The sequence below is a fragment of the Patella vulgata genome, chromosome 4, assembly GCF_932274485.2.
Source record: "Patella vulgata chromosome 4, xgPatVulg1.2, whole genome shotgun sequence".
Classification (NCBI taxonomy): domain Eukaryota; kingdom Metazoa; phylum Mollusca; class Gastropoda; family Patellidae; genus Patella; species Patella vulgata.
This window is the reverse complement of record NC_065882.2, coordinates 56840688-56859122: the sequence shown is the minus strand read 5'-3', so window position 1 is coordinate 56859122 and position 18435 is coordinate 56840688. Positions and strand designations below refer to the sequence as shown.

Genomic DNA, 18435 nt, shown 5'->3' with positions numbered 1-18435 from the left:
TATTATTGTAATTTATATACTCTGTGTTTTGATTAAGTAAGATCAGACTAGTATATACTGTATATTATTTTAACTCCCCGGGTGCCATTATATAAGTCATTGAAACCAGGCAGATTTACAACAGTGCGATTTTACTTGGTTCTGGAACCATTCGCCCACCAACCAGTGTAAACCTACGAGTTTTGTGCAAAAGATGAGAAAAATAGTTTACACAAAAACACTTGTAGTTAAAATTTGCATTTATTTGTGGAATAATGTTATAAAGCAGTTATAAATCAGTGATAGTTCCTCGGAATTTTCCGGCGTTGTTTCCCCTTCACAATGGTGCAGAGCGGAGGGCCATACAAGGACAACTGTCTAGTCGTTCGGATGGGACGGAAAATCGACGTCCCGTGCACACATTAGCGTGTACGTAAAAGAACTCTTGACTCTTGGAATTCGATATAAGAGTAGGCCGTAGCGCCGATGTTCGTTCAAATTTCCCTCATAGCACACTGCATGACGTATGCTTCATTAGCCCAGTCGGAGCAGAAAAGTAGGAAGTTAAACTCCATTTTATTTCATTTAGCACTTGTTTCGGGGAGAGTTTCTTATTGAAGGGACGTTATGTCTCCGACGAAAACATAAAATACACGTAATTACCAAACAGTATAGAATTGATGATTATCATACAATAGTTTTTATTGTTGATATATCACACGCTATTATATGCAGAAACACACCACTTAAAACGTTATCTAGAATTCTGAATATATTTCATTCATACTGCGTCGTAAAGTTTTATAATTTTACGTATATTGTCGTAACCCATTTTCTCCAGTTCGTGGGTCTTGTAGACGGAGGCCCACTCCGACGACTCTCGTTTGCGAATATTTTGGCGTATACAGATTTCATCCTGCTTTAATGCACCTCTGTGTGTTTTTATTTATATCCATATCTCGGATAAGTTCGAATTTGGGTGTTTTTCGGTCGATTAATCACGGAGTTATTTCCCTTTTTAAAGTCAACGTACACCAAACATGAAATAAAATGGGGTTTAACGGACTACTGTTCTGTTCCTACTTAGCTAATGGAAACGGGCATACACCATGCAGTGTGTTATGAGGGAAATTTTGCCAGGTCAGCGGCACTATGGCCTACTCTTATATCGAATTGCAATTGGCAAGGGTTCTTTTAAATGTACGCCAATGTGTACACGGGACCCCGGATATTTGGACCATCCTACCGATGGTTGTCCCTTGACAGATTCTCTGACCTACATCACTGACAAGGGGGAACCACTCCGGAAAATTCCGATGAACTTTCTCGGTTTACGCAGGGATCAACCACGGGACCACGAGGTTAGCGAGCCAACTTCCTACTCACTGAGCCACCGTGGCTCCACTAAACATAAGTACACCAGTAGGCGTATCTGCCGTTCAATATATTTATAGTCTAACTAAATATGAAAGGGGTTTATCTGGATTGTCAGGCATTTCATTGACTTAAAGTAAAAATTCATTAAAACGTGAGTTTGAGTAAATGAATGTAAATATATAGATTAACTTACACTAGGTGTAAATATTCCAATGTAAACTCCAATTAGCGTTACTTTGATGTTATGCTTTCAGGAGTCCCTGATTGTACAGAAATTTAAATGTATTAAAGAAGAGAGCCATTCACAAAAATTTAAATTTGATCATTCCGATTTTAAAGATACATTGTGGGAGATTAGATAAAGAGCTGGCATTTCTCACTATAATAGTTAAAAACTAGATAATGTAAAGGGAATTTGCTGAAAATTTAAGTCAAATTGATCCACTCTGAACCGAGATTTTAGCGATTGAATTTTCGGCCTAGCCTCGATCATCATTACTAAATTCGGTACGATAAAAAAATATAGTCTCGATTATCTATTTCATGATTAAATTATGAATGGAAGTCGAATAGCAAATCGGAACCTAATCCAATAAACATTGTAGGCTAGCGACGACATCGACAGTTGGTTATGGTAATGTCTACTTAATAATTTAGAGCATTTCAGGCCTAAAGAAAGACCTGCAATAGGCAGATTTAGCTCTTGCATAATGTATGTTTAATTTTCGTTGGTTTACAGTACATACGAATCCACTTCTTCTTTATCGAATCTATGATTTTAGCCACTGCGACAGGTTAAAATTATTCTTGTCGAAGCCAAAATGGCCTATTCATTGGCTAGATGACAGGTCGGGTCAGGTCATTTATCAAAGATTTTACTTTCGAATCAATGAATGAGATGAGGTTTAACGTCCTACTGTTCTGCACCAACTTGGAAAAATGAAGACGGGCATACGCCATACAATGTGCTGTGAGGGAAATTTTAGCCGAACAGCAAATCAATTCAAGGGTTCTTTTACGTGCACGCCAGCATTTAGACGGAACATCGGTTTTCGTCCCATCCGTCCTGCACCACCGACATGAGGAACCACGCTCGAAAATCTTGTCGCGGGATTGAGCCAGCGTCATACTCTCTGAACCACCAGGGCACCCTTTTATTTTGGTGTTCATGTATTTAACAAAGTATGGTCTAGTTATGTAATATATGTAATTAGGATGTACTTTCTTTTGTCAACTAAAACATTTTATTATCCACATGATCTGAGTCAACTGGCGTGGTTTCGATTTCCCGATTGTACGTGACAAGGAGTAGGGTCGCCTGTCCAAAGTCGTGGGTTGACTCCGGGTCTTCAGATTTCCTCCCACGGCTAAATACCCCTACGCGCGCTAGCGAATTATTAAAATAAAATTGAACCATGTGTTAGTCCCGAAGTGACCTAGTCTGTGTCGAGTGGACGTTAAACCCCATTTCTCTCCCTCTCTCTCTCATATCATCTGAGTCAGAGCATGGATACGAGGAACTTTATGATGTGCGTGAATAATAACAGCGTCTCAGAGGCCACACTGATATTACCCAAGTATTCGTATAGTTCCCTTATAGGTATTTGCAAGTTACATAACATACACTGGGTACACAAAATTAAAACACTTTTTATGTTCCACTTGGTTCACACCAAAGGCCATAATCGGCACCTGTACTAACTTCATTCAAATATTAACCAAATATACACTATTCAAAACGGCGGACTAGATTAGGTAGATTACATGTGGCAAAAACACATGAGGTCCCTTGAAATACCTCGTGGCGAAATAACTTCACACATACATGCAATACCTTGTTATTTTACTTGTTTTGGGCCCCTTTAAGTGTCTTAAGTTTGAAATGTATGTATCCGACTCTATTCAACCATTTCAACCAAGTGTGACGGGCATGTCTGAGATGAATACCCAATTCTGACGTATTCGCACCATTGGAATGTTCGCCAGCTAATTCCGTTTACGTAATCGTCCTACAAGTTGTGAAGTCTTGAGCTTTAGGTGACCGAAGTGCCACTGCTGAATAATACAAGTGGGGCAGATTTTTCACTCAAGAGAGGCCATTGTCAGTTTGTGGTTTTACGATATTTAGAACACTTGTAGTAGAGTATTCATGATCGCGTGTAGCATGTGTAGTAGTGAAGTGACGAAGACTGGGCTGAAATAGCGCTTTAACTAAAAAGAAGTTTAAGAAGTTTCAGTCATATCTTTCAGCTGTATCTAAATACCCGTTAGCCATTGGTCACTTCTGCTCCCAGTCTGTGGTAGGCTAAAATAATAGCAGACGACAGGAGTGCTAACCAATCGTCAATGAGTGTTATATGGTCGACTAGAGATGTGTATCAAACTATAAGGATTATTACCAGATATTCATGTATTTCTTAGTCACAGTGAAATAACAATATCAAGTATTCATAAGACAAAAAGTTTGCTTTTCCATTTTTGAATATTTGGATTTCGTGTGGATTATTACATCTTAATTCAAGAATACTATTTCGTAAGTTTTTATTCATTTATATTCTTAATCCCAATCTGACTAATTAACTAATTTGAAGTAATCGGTACATTCAGTTTGTTGTCTTTGTTCAATAATAATTTGAATAGGTGTTAGATTCTATATTGTATAATATTAGATAGTGATTGCTTTTGTTCATCAATGTTAATGTTTTTGATTGCAATCTGAACAAGTACCATGTAACTGAAGTTTATTATTTAACTTGAGTATACCTGGTTAAAATAATTTTGTTGTGGACCATGACTATATATTCAAGAACTTATGCTAATTAATTTATTTTATCATTTTTTCACTAGCGTTAAATATTTGGATTTCATTTAATGGTCACATATCTGATTGGGGAATGTCCTACTATTTAGTAATCTGTTATATACTCAATAATGTATGCAATCTTAATCGGTATATATTACCCTTATATGTTGAAGTTTATCAGTTTACTTACTATTACGTACATACTTATACCTGTTAAAATTGATGTTTACAGACCCAATTGAAAGATAATAGTATAAAGATTTCTGATATATTTAGACCTTAAAAGCAAACAAAATACTGACAGCCCCCTTTTTTTCTTAACAATTCAGTCTACCAACTGGTCTCTCGTATTAGCGGTTTAATTTTTTAAATTTCAATTAGAGCTCAATTTGGTTTTTACAGCTTTAATTTAATATTTATTAACATATTATAACAGTGGTTACTTTTATTGTAAAGAAAGTCCCAAAACGGATGTGCGTTTCTAAGACGACTGCATAAGATTATAATGTTACAAAAAGGATGTTTTCGTGAAAACTGAAGAAGTTATCGCTTTGTGTACTATTGAATATAACAATGACTGAAACGAGTAGCTAACCATTATAAGACTGAACCCCTCTTCAGAAAACACGAATAATTATTTTGTCATTTCATTTCAAGAATCGGGCTATTGTAGTTTATGTGGTATTATAGTGTGTTTTAGTATCTTACCAAGCCTGTCTTTTCACATTTTAATCAAGCTATAGCACGGCGAACAAGTAAATGAATAGGTGTGGTGTTTTTATGTGTTTATCAGTAAAATATAATAAGTTTGTCGTACACTAGTTATAATGAGTATCTTTGGTATTTTTATGAACAAGTAATTGTTAGTAGTCTCTCTGATATCATGTTATATTTTTTAGTATGCTTTCTGATATAATGATTATATTACGTTGAAGAGAGCAATCTTAAACTACTGATAGCGATAAAATTACCTTCATATACAATTACTTACTGTTGAGAAGAAGAGTATTTTATGATATGGTATATTTTTTAGTCTGTATATCTACCTATCTATTTGAGTAATATTAAAAACGTTTATCTCATCATATGATATACAATGTTTTATTGTTCCCGGTCTATGGACACTATTCTGTATAAATGGCATAAAATCGAGAAAAAACTAAATATATTTCTAGTTAAATCAGTTACGGTCAATTTTAAGCCCACAACTGAGAGAGGAATGAAATGAGATTTAACGCCCTGCATTTCTGATCAAATTGAGATAATGAACATACGTTACACAATGTGCGATGAGGGTAATTGTGCCCAGACAGCGGCGCTACGATCTATTCTTATTCCGAATCTACGTAAGTAAATATCTTTTATTGTTGAAAGTTACATAACTTATAGCAAATACAATAAATAAATAAAAATGTTTTGTAAAGAATGTGCTATGTAAAGCATATATTCGACAACGGTCATTATTATGTTGATAACATTGACGACCATTAATATATTTGAGAACTACTTTAAGAAGCTCAAATGAGAATCTTTAACCATTTAATTCTTCGGACAAGAATGGACCGTGCGAGTCAACAGTCTACGAACATCGTTCATTTCATAACCAGCTCTTTACCCAACAGCCAAGAAATACTTGATTCACGTACAACTGTTTTAATCCAAAATATTGTTACAAATGTAAACCATATACCCACACAACTAGATATTGTTTTGTAAGAAGTTGCGACTCAGAAAGAAGAAAAAAAAATCCCAAGAAGATCATCGTTTACACTCTATGACGGGTGACATTTATTTTAAAGTTCTATTCAAACACTGGTAGTCAACGAGTAGTCATGGAAAAACCTATAACCTCAAAACACTATACACCAAATAGTACTTTACGTACATATCCCATAGCGCCAAAATTGTGTCAAAGGTGCAAAAACGTTTAAGTCTTTGCCATTTAAGACACCTGGAGCGCTATTATGGGGAGTGACATTGCCTTTGATGTTGAGCCCTTGGTGATCATATAGTTTACTTACGATATTTTTATAGTCTTTAGACATAAAACTAGCCCCTCATAACTTCTGTTATATATACTTTATAAATAAGTATGAACAAATATAAGTTTTAATGCTAGAATTCTGCATTCAATACAAGCGCCATTATTATGCATATCGGCTCAAATCAAACCGAGATCAGAAGATTTGTTTATGTTATAAAATGATTGTTATAGTTTGATGTGCTCAGCAACGAAAACATATAATCTCATTCAGTGTATTTATAAGTATAAAGTCCGAGAGACTGGCATTAAGTAATAAAGAAGTCATTGCCTTGGATCAACAAAGTGCAGAAAGTACGATTTTTAAGTTCGTTTTACAAAGCCACCGTACAGTTGAATTTTATAACTCGTAGCCAAGAAAGATGTTAACTTCTTTTATTGAGATAATTTTTTCCTTTGATCCGCAGGTCATTTTGTACTATTGTTTGGCATCTACAACTTTTAGTTACTAATTTTCTTATCATTGTATATGTACTTATCGTTTAAAGCCTCTACTTATGTCACTATAATTAAATAGCAAATAAGATAGGTATCTGTAGGTCTATAGGTACAACCTTTACCATAACATGGCGCTGTAACCATAATCCCCTCTTAGCCCTAGGGCTTTGAAACTAAGCCTCCATTATGATGGATGTACCTTTTTAAATTCATTTTTTGAATCAAGTACTTTGGCTACAGTTATTTTAAACATTCCCCCAATTCAGAATAACACAGTCGTAAATAATATTGCGGTCTAAAATATCAGACTAATGTGTTATCAATGAAGGTAAATTGGTGGTATAAAAATGGGGTCCTGGTTTTGGTCCGGCCCGCTGGTCGGACGAGGGTGGGGACGTGTGTTACTGGATAATTAACTATTATTTGCTGATAAAATTATATGTGACATACGCCTAAAACGTAATTTACGTTAATTAAGGTAATTATTCCGAAAATTATGTAAATGCACTCACTCTTAATGCAGTAATAGAACCCCCTTAAATCCACCATCTTCGGACCAATGAGTGATAGACCAACGACACCCAACAAAACACACGAGTATAACAACTACACTGCTGAGATAAGCAATGATTGAGTAGGCCTACCATGTCACTATTGTGCAAGCGGACGTTGAAAGACCAGACCAGACCAGATAAGCAACGAAAACCAAAAAGTTTGATAATGAACAAACTGGCATTCCAAGTAAGTCGAGCGGGAAGGGCAATAGAATAGCCCGGGACTGTGAGGCTGACAAGTAAAAAGTGCCCAGTCGTTCGGATGGTACAAAAACGAATTCAACCCGCGCAAGTCTCTATATTCATTCATCACCACATGGTATATAGATAGTATAACCACATAAACCCACGAGTTTCGCATAATTACAAAATTCAAAGTACACCTAACACGAACCGTTATAATCAATCAGCTTGGGAATTGCTTTTTGACTTTTGCCTATAGAAAAGTTTCCTTTTGCACTTACTTACAAAGAAAACGAGTTATAGAGGAAAGTCTATAAAATTATGTCAGTAGCCTATGAAGATTTTGCGATTAAAAGAGAGACATGAGTGAGTTGGTGAGCGATTTACAATCAGTTAAATAACATGTAGACAGGAAACAGCCGTTCCCAGTTAAACGGAAAAACTATTCAAAAAGAAAAGTTACCAGAAGCTAGTTACGATTCTTTCAGCTAGTTAATTGATGGTCGACCATATCCGTAAAAACATCTAAATTAACTCGTCAACCTTTCTATATATGCCTGTTGAAAGGAGAAATCGACAAGCAAGATCTAAATTAACTCTATTAACATGGTCGTAACAAGGATCAATGTATGAATGGCCACTGACGGAATGATAAGGGAGGGCGATTGTCTTCTAAAGACGCTGTTGACAACCATCATTAACAGGTCTTGTTCGGATTTAATTAGTTGGAAGATCGGAAGCAAAGAGTACGAATACTAGGGGTTAACATCTCCTTCGACTTTGGAGGATATCGCACACAAGAATCAAATAGACCCCGAAGATCGATTTAAAAGCTCTGGTGTACTAAGGAAGCTACGCATACTAGTATCAGGTTTATAAGTAAGTTTTATAAGTAGTGTAGGACATATGTTTTACTAAAGCTATGTCATATTTTATTTCTTCTCTTATTTTTGATGAATGTAAAAATGACATTGTTTATTACTATTTAAATACTAGAGATTCTCAGACGTTGTGTTAAAAAGTTAAACGAAGTACTATATTTAAACCGTTTATTTGGTGTCACGTAAAGCTTCGTGTTTGGTAGAATAATCGTCCAATTGTTGATTAGGTGTACCTGTTGGTAAGGATAGAAACCTAGATGTAAATGTGTAATGTAGAGGCTACATGCAAATATATGAAAGACAATTGTAACACATGACTAATGTTCTTTTTGATCTCATTGTGATAAACCCCGTCTTCATTATCATACAAGTATGCACTATGCAAATAAAATAATTTTGATTCGACCTACATGTACACTTAACATATTGCATGTACCCGAACTCAACAGAAGGAATGTAAAACAACCACCTTAATTTAAAACCACTTAACATTGTTTTATAAATTTTCTGGGACATCTAATTTGATGTATCCAGGGCGGACATGCGGTTGACACATTTGATAGAAATTGTACTACACGTAAGGCTATATATTAATTTCTATATTTTAATGTGACAAAAATATATCAATAAATCATGACTATTTGCAAATAGACTTAGAAAATTCAGTGAACGCTTGTAAAAGTAGGTGTTTTTTTGTGACACATACCGATGTTATTACCTAAGTACCGTATTGAAGGAACCATTGGAAATTATAGCTGTTTTCATCTGATGCAGAACTTCATTATCAACGACAAGTTTATTGTAAAATAAAAAAAGCCAAATTGTTGAACTGCAATTATTTTGTATAAACTGTCTGATGAAGGTGTTTTTATAGTTTGTGCCGCCCTTTTCGTAACAAATATAATTAAACTACATTCCAGACTAATGTCTGTAATGATATTCAGTTTTATTTATAAATTATAATTGCAATTATGTGGGTTTTATTATAATGTAAATAGCATGCCATATGTTCATTATGTCTTTTCTGGAAAAGCTCACAAGACCTGCTGTCTAAACACATGTTGGTTGCCTGCACTACTTCATATTTCCAACATGTGTTTCATCATTTTGGGATATTAGATTTAAAAAATACAGGCTTTCAATGCAAGAGCTGGGGTGTGCTTGGTATGAACAAAGAAGTACGATACACGGACTATTATACCCACCAAATTTAGTTGAAATCCATCAAGTGGTTCCGAAGAAGAAGTAAAAATGTAACATAACTTGTTTTTTAGGTGCCCAGCCCCATTTGAACAAATCTGAATAAGCACTATCACCAAAGCAACATTCCGGCTATATTATTTGGCTTACATAATATCAGAAGTGACACGGCTAACAGACGAAGAAGACTTTTATCAATTTTGAATACTGACTGGGTCAGTAGAGGACTTTGCCAAGGACACGAACTTACACTCTCTTCATTGCATGCAGTCTTTAATGGTTTCATAACTTTTTGATTTGACGGGCAGCAATAAAAATGTGTGTCGTCGGTGCCACCACATTCAGGATGAAATTAACAAAAAATATGTCATGTCTTATCTGTCTTCATTGTGCTTTGGGAAGATGATATTTCTCGATATTGATGATCTGAATATGGAAGACTATACAACGCTATGGGTAAACCTGTTTCCATTGCCTCTAACAGAAGAATGCTTTGGTTTCTTTGAAATATTGGATAGTATATTTTAGCAACTTTGACGTTGTCCGTATGAAGAAGTTAAAATAAAAATTATTCTTCTTTATTAAATGACATTTATATTTTGAATAGTAACGTTTGTTCTGGACATACTAGCATAAACATGGCACCAGCTCTACGCATGTTACTACATTGTGACTCCATATGCAATTATGAATACTATGAAACCGGATACTTTCTTTAAATATATATTAAACATATTTTACATTAAAATAATTTAACAAATGTGAAACCAGTTCTGTTGACTACGGTATGTCGTATAACTGAAATAACGGGTCTAGTGACATGTAACTAGTAATATAAGGCAGGGACAATATCATAAACATAACTTTATTGTACGCTATATAATGCATGTTAGCCTAGATCTACATAGAGAAAACCTATTTTGTTATGATAAGATCATATATTGTATTTATATACATGAAGTGAATGTTAGACATATTTATATATTGTGCTAACGGGGCTGTTGTATTAGCAGCTTTCTGAGCAATGACCTACAGTACATTGTTATCGTGCGCTATGGATACTATTCTGAACCCAAATATTTGCTATAACTATAATAGGCGTGGTTTTTTATTACATTTAATTTGAAATCCAAAACCGGAATAAAGGTACATGTAGTGCTGGAGAACCAACGTAAACTATATATTAATTATGGTATTCAATCTGTATTTAAAGATCGCTACAAATAGAAAATATTATTATTATGATTAATCATATGGCTAACTAACCAGAAACGTCTTTGTATTTATTTAGAAAGCGTTTTGTCGCATTATTAGTGGATGTTTCTGGTAGTAATGCATGAATTAATCGAGCGAATCATAAAGTGATATGGACATAAATTTGACATTTAATTTAATCATAGAGTAATCACAGTGTCCTCATACTAAGACATATTATGTAAAACCCCGAAAATCGTTTTATTTGTATTTTTTGCGTTTTTGTCTTTTCAGATAGATCTTAGCAAAGATGTGAAAATTTCTATCAGTTACTATCGAAGGGTATATCAAAAACAGACTTTGTAAGAGATATGTTCCTAAAAGACTGTACTGTTAATCTCATGGGATAAGCTACTGCAGAGGTGTATGTTTGTGGGACGATGCCAAGGAAAACTTAACCATGATCTGTCTTGGAATACGATTCTTTATTTTGACATTGGTAAGTTTTTTTTCTCTAATTTGTTATGATTGCTATCATCATCTAGCAGCAATTTATTCTGTCATCCATCATCTTAAACAATAATTTGTTCAGAAGAAGTGATGAAGATTATACTGTCATCACTTATACTATTTTCTATGATGGTTTAAGAGATCGTCAGATTTATCTGGTACCAGCAGTCACTGGGAATACAAAAAAACCTTCGGAATGAGGTATATTGGGTTACTTTATCTTGTACTGCCATCATTCCATAGGGTCTCAAACCCACATATCTTATTGTGTTAGTAGTGCAGTTTTTTAAGAGTTACTTATAAAAGAATGTTTAGTTTTTCAGTTGGTATTGCAATATTATTAAAGTTATTTATACCACATTAGAAATGTGGGTTATGATATATTGGGTTATTTTATCTTGTAATTCTGTTTTTACGTTAAGATCAGCAAGTTTATCTTAGACACCACTATACTCTTCTTAACAACATTTGAAAGGAGCCAATTATGTCGCTAGGTATTCTAATAATGTCATTTGTAAACCATTATTTTCTTAAGTGGCCATTTGTATTCCATCGCGTCATCCTAGAGCATAGAATGTTCACGACCAAATATTAATCCCCCTTTTTGTTACTATTTTGTATTTATTTTGTAAGCATTTGATAAGTCAAGTATCAATATTTTTAGATCTATAGCTAGCTTTATATAGATTTCTAAAAGTATTATGGCTGCCGAAATATGACAACATTCAGTGAATCTGACAAGTTAATAAGATAATATCATTAATAAGAATTAGTCGATACGAACCCATTTAGCTACTCAAATATTTCAAATAATCAGCTTTGATGTGGGACGTGGAAACATTATACATGTTTTCAAAGCTTAATGCATTCGACAGAAATAAGTTGAAATCGATGTTTATGTTATTTGAAAATGGAAGTTTGATTGCATCTCTTTATTTTGATTAAATTCTTTATTTGTGTTACGTGATTTCAAGAACAGGTTAGCTTTCTTCAAATAATAGAGTAAAAACACCAACAAACCCATAATCAACTGAAATCGAGAGAACAGACATAATTAACTAAACATAATATGTGCAAAGTGAAGTGGAAATTTGTCATCTTCACTAATATTTTGACGCAGTTTCTTCTCAGACAACCCAAAGAACTAGAAACATTGGTGTGCTGTAATTTCGTAGACTATAGACTGACAAAACGCATTTTTAGGAATCGCATCAAAGATAGCAATACGCATCGGCATTATTGTCGCAAGTGTCCCTAAATTCCTTTGTTGTTATAAATACACATAATTACGTAAAGAGCGCGTTCATAAATTTTATTCAGTAAACGTTTTAGGTCTGTAGGACATTTACGTCAAGAAAGTAAAGTAAAAATTTTGAAAGGAAAAATGTCTGTGTGAAAAAGGAAAGATTTATGGCCCTGCCTTGTCAGAATTCATTATGCTATTTGAGGTGTATATTATATTTATATATGACAAGAGATTCATCATAAATAAATTGATAAAAGCCTCACTAAGCATGGGATTAAAGTGACATGACCCTATTAAATCTTTAACCTGTTTATTCCACTTTTGTCGTAAAATACGAGCAAATAAGACGATTTAAAGTCGACAACTAAAGACAATCTATGTACTCTTTACCCGACTGAATTACTTATGAATATTTTCAATGGTACATTTAAGATATTAGTGTAATTATCACAGGTGTTTTGTACTATACTTTGATTCATATAAATCTGATGTTTTACTATTTGGAATACACAGTAACGATGAAGGGGCAGACAATATCCCACGCCGCATGAGTGAAAAGACTGACATTTTTTTCTGCCGTTTACCATATTCTCTTCCCTATTTCAGATTAATATTTTTGTTCAAAACAGGCCGGAATTAGGATTACTCATAAAAGTATATTTGCCCCCGGGCGCAAAGAACCCTTGCTATACCGATGGGTATACATACCGATTTTCTGAATGGCATAACGTCACTTAAACAGTTTACAGCCACACTTTTTTTCACATTTGCAACTTAAAAACTATAATACCAAAGCATCTCCGAGAACTTTAAAAACTATAATACCAGATTATGATGATTACGAATCTGCTGGCTATACTATAAACATTACATTTAGCACTAGGAAACTGATACTTATTTTATATTGTTCAGCACCCCACGATGATGATTAATGATTAGAAGCATTAATATTTCTGATTTAAAAGAAATCATGTGGAAATTATTTAGCTAGTCATTCAGTTTAGTTTTGTTGTTTTTGACAGATGTAAGAAATGAATCTTGTTATGAGTAATTAACTGTAATTAACGATCAATTAATAAAAGTTATCTTTATTCTACTATATTACTTGATCATGCTGAGTCAGCCTATATCGTATGCTTGGCATTTTGAATAAAGGAGCTTCTTCATTCTCCAGTTTGCATAACAGGTACATATTCGAAGTAACAACTTGGCCCTGAACTCACTCAGTTTATCGTCTGCTTTTCAAATACAAGAATAAACCAAACACAGCCAACTAAATGGAGCGTGATACACTCAATAAAATCCACAAAATAATCCCTTCAACTTATTCAAAAAATGTCCCATACCGCACATGCTCGGACTACTGGGGCGAAAAGTAGACGTATTTCATTACGATTACGATTCAAAAGAATAATTGATGTTACGAGAGAATTATATTAAAGGCGCTTTAAGTCAAAACTGCGTCAAAGATTCAATGATTGTTACATTAAACACACATTGCGTTTAACAATAGCACAGCGGACGTTCGAAAATCTTCAAATACCAACAAAACATTTTCTAGAACCAAGTTGAGTGATGGGATTGTTTGTTTCCCTCCCATTGTTATAATTAGAGATTGGGGATAATAATAAAGATGGAGGATGATATTGACTGGGGACTGCCTTTACTTAAATGTAGGTTACTGGGATAGTTTTACGTATTTGAAAGACAGCGTCGCTGTAATTATAATATCTCTTGGTAATATAGTAAGAATAAACCCATTTTTCTAGATCAAGTAACTATGTAGAGAATTTTTAGTATGCAGGGTAAGATATCAAAACTGCATAATATACGAAAACTGAAACACCAACAAGACCCACAACAACAAATGTTCAAAGAAGAAGTGATACGTTCTGCCAAGGTTATGTTGCTAAAACATACGAGAAAAACAAGAACTGAAAATCAGCTATTTGTATAGAGTTAAATGGTTCTGGTTGACATTATCTATGTAACGTGCGTTATTGATTACTTTAGTCGTTTGAATTCCTGGTCTTTCATCTAGTAAAATTGAATACAAATCTCTCTCCTTTGAAGTTATTTTGTTTATAGTGTAACAAGGTTGATTTTGACAGAATGAATTAATAGCCTACATATGAGATGCGGTAATTATACTAAACTATTTAACGCATTCATACATAACATATGCATTCTATATTGACTGTGATGAATTAGTCCACGTGTTTGTATTTGTGAAAATTATGTTTTTTTTTATTAATACACAGCTGCTACGATTTACCCCCGTAGATTCGCAGAACGTTCAACCCGAATCGAAAGGATACGATATCGCATACTTCGTCTCCTAACAATATATTGAAATGATTTAAAACGAAAATTCAAATGTCTTTCACCGGGATCTGCATACACTTCCTTATTAACCCCTAGAGAAGTAGGACTTTAAACTCCATTTCATTTAATTTCACATTTGACCCCAAGAGTCAATTACCCAAATTAATTATCCAATTCAATGCCTCTACACTCTATCTGTCGTAAAACGTTAGGTTAGAGTAAACTATAATTGGTATGCTACAAGGGTAGCATTTGATACCATAATTATTCATATTAAAGATACACGATTTCAGCAATACAACCTTTGTGAAGACACGACAATTATACCTTGCTACATTATTCTGCATACTTCGTCTCCTAACAATATATTGAAATGATTTAAAACGAAAATTCAAATGTCTTTCACCGGGATCTGCATACACTTCCTTATTAACCCCTAGAGAAGTAGGACTTTAAACTCCATTTCATTTAATTTCACATTTGACCCCAAGAGTCAATTACCCAAATTAATTATCCAATTCAATGCCTCTACACTCTATCTGTCGTAAAACGTTAGGTTAGAGTAAACTATAATTGGTATGCTACAAGGGTAGCATTTGATACCATAATTATTCATATTAAAGATACACGATTTCAGCAATACAACCTTTGTGAAGACACGACAATTATACCTTGCTACATTATTCTGTAGTTGCATCGTGTCCAATTTCGTATAAGGGGATTATACGTAATAAAATAGGCAATTAATAGAAACACCACCATGTACCCATACACTGTGAAATATCGTATGTATGTATTATGTAAACGAAGATGCATTTTAATTTATTTTAACTAGCATAGCTATATAATATAACGGCATCTGTTTAAACTGCTTTTGTAGACATATCTGTTCTTAAAGATCTGTTGGTTTTAGTCGAACTAGCTTATTACCATAATTCTCTTACCGGCTATATGACACGCGACCTTTGATCTCAACAGACACGAATAAACATACACAAATTTCTTGGCAACGAGGATGATTTGCTTTGAAGACAGAGACTCGAAACGTACTTTCACCCAGTGGCGCTCATTGTCCACGTGTCATAAGTGGGACATAATTCGAGAAAGGAACGTAAGGTTTTGTCTGCTTACTGAATACTTTACGTTGCCCATTCTATTTAATTGCGCGGAGAAATCACGACAGGTCATTTGATCTGATCAAATCGTTTTAATGAATTAATCACTCGCTTCTAAATAAACAGACACTTGCGTGTCAATTTGCATTTTTTGAATGGAAACCTAAACATTTATCTTTACATGTTTGATACCATTTTGTCTACTTGAATAGAGTGTAGTCCCCGTCAGCTGATGGTAGATCGTATTGTCGGACATGTTGAAAGGATAAAAACTCAGTCGAAATAATGTTATGTTTGTAAACCAACTGTACCAGGGAGGTCTCTTATTCTATAAGAAAACAGTAAAAAAGGTAAACACCCCTGCTTTTGAAATTCATGCTCAAAGTTTTCGTGGTAATGTGTAGTAAAATCTACACATGTCCAGCGCCTTCACTTAATTTATCAAACCTGTTTTGTGTATTTTAATTCTTTTACTAAATGTTCCATCTTCGCAAGCCACTTTGGATTAAACACTTTTTAAATTTATTCATTAATTTGGGTTGATAAGATGCATACGACGTCAAAGACTTAAACATGCATTATGCAAGAGCTAAATCTGCCTATTGCAGGTCTTTCTTTAGGCCTGAAATATTTTCTAAAGTATTAATTAGACATTAATTAACTGATCCAGGCCTTAATCAACTCTCGATGGCATCAGATTTCTCCGATATTAAATAGATTAAAATGGTTCAGCGATACTTTGATTTAATCAAATATGGAGGACCGAGACTTAGCTTCGATCAACCAGTACGGTGGTTGAAATTATTGCACACGTCTGTCAAACCTTCAAAGGCTAATATCTTCGCTTGCAATAGAGTAATTTGAATGAAATTTTCAAATTATTCATTTTACATCATCTACTTTCGAACTATTATAGCAAGAATGGCAAATTCTTTATCTAAATCTTACATAATGTATCTTTAACGAAACATTTCATAAGAACAGTAGACTAGTTTAGGTATAGAAACAAACAACTAGCGTTCTCCCATACTTAAATGTTACATTTCCTAAGAAATATTTTTTGTATTCCCCATTTGTTTCTTAATGTACATATTTGTGAAAAAAAACCCCCAATAATTATCAAGACAGACAGGGCACATTGGTAGAAATATCCATACTGGCTAGATATATGCAACATAATAATCAAATAGCTATGATACTGAGAAGTCTGAACACAACAGTTTGAAAGGAAATCACATATCACTGTAGAGCAGGCAGAAAATCGTGATCTCTACACCGTTATTGTGATTACGATATTCTCATTTCTAGTAATTAAATATTGCACATCAAGTAATTATACAGGTAACAAGTAACAAACTAGAACCTGTTATTACCAAAGATAAATATTCATGTAGAAAGAAGTCAGTTAGATTTAGAAAGTTCTTTCTGTTGACTAAAATACAAAGAATGCTTTCTAAATCACATGTATGTGAAATCTTTTTATGAAGACACTTGTCACGTAAGATTGGCACATTGTTTTGTACAGCCAACGAGTCTCAGGTGTGATTCTTACCCGCTGTTCGCACCGCGATTTGCCTCTTATTTTCATCTATTCACGTTTTTCCACGGTTGTTATAATGATATTAGATTTCTATTAACACCTAGCCACGTAACTTGTTATCTCCCTTTGTTATAAGGGTCATGATTCCTAGAGGTATTGATATACATTTTGTAACGATGTCAATCAAATTACAAATGTATGAGCTATATGGAGGACAGCTGCTATTTTATTTGTTATACAAGAAAAATAACGTAGTGCACTTTTAACTTATTGGCACGTTTGAGATCATACCATGTACTTGTATGGATTAAGCTTGTCAATGGCCAGAAACCGAAAGCAAAAATAATGTAACGTATTTTGGTCCCTTTATCTCTAAGGCATCCATCTTGGTACCAAGGGTTCATCCCTCAAATTTTGATGTGTTCTGATCAAAAGGCCTGTTACTTATGCAAGTCATGCGTATTTATGTAACGTGGAGTGTGCACGCCTGCCTAGCCTTCTGGATTTCTCCTGATACCCCGTGTTTCTATAAAGAATCAAGCTCGTAAGCGAATCATTACCATATTCTAGTCCACAAACGCCCCGTGTTGAGTAGACGTTAAATGACATTTTCACTCCCATATCATTATTGGCTCTGTCATTATGATTAACACACACCTATCATGGACATCGAGGCAGTTTTTGTTTCACCACCTTTGTTGCTACCTTTACTGAACCATGGCATCATTTTCTTTAACACTATAGCTACAGGTGGATAATGTGGGAACTGTTCAGACATCATAAAGAAGCCAGAAAATGAACACGTGTGACTATCGTTGTGTTTAATTAAAATCATATAATTTTTATACCGTTTTTTTAATATTAAATATAGATTCGAAAGAAACCAAAAAAGCCTACCTGTTTTTACAGTATGTTAATTGTGATGTGACTTCGTAGATGGATACGAAGGAAAACAAAAAAAACAGTTTTTGTTATATAGTTAAAGGTCCTCGATAGGATAGACAGGTATCATGCGTATTCAACACATTACTGTGAATATAAAATTTCCG

General features: G+C 34.2%; 1 protein-coding gene across 4 annotated transcripts in view; it reads left to right on the top strand.

The window, feature by feature from the left end:
• The first annotated feature begins 3297 nt into the window (after nucleotides 1-3297).
• LOC130012466 (ADAMTS-like protein 1) overlaps nucleotides 3298-18435 on the top strand; it is a 42583-nt gene continuing 27445 nt past the window's right edge. For 2 of the 4 annotated variants that reach the window (XM_056100469.1, XM_056100471.1), the window contains exons 1-2: nucleotides 3299-3889; nucleotides 10945-11149. In XM_056100469.1, coding sequence (XP_055956444.1) covers nucleotides 11111-11149 — 39 coding nt within the window. In that variant the 5' untranslated portion in view covers nucleotides 3299-3889; nucleotides 10945-11110. Of the gene's footprint in view, nucleotides 3890-10944; nucleotides 11150-18435 lie in introns of all 4 variants that reach the window. The other 2 variants (XM_056100472.1, XM_056100470.1) reach the window with 2 other exon arrangements.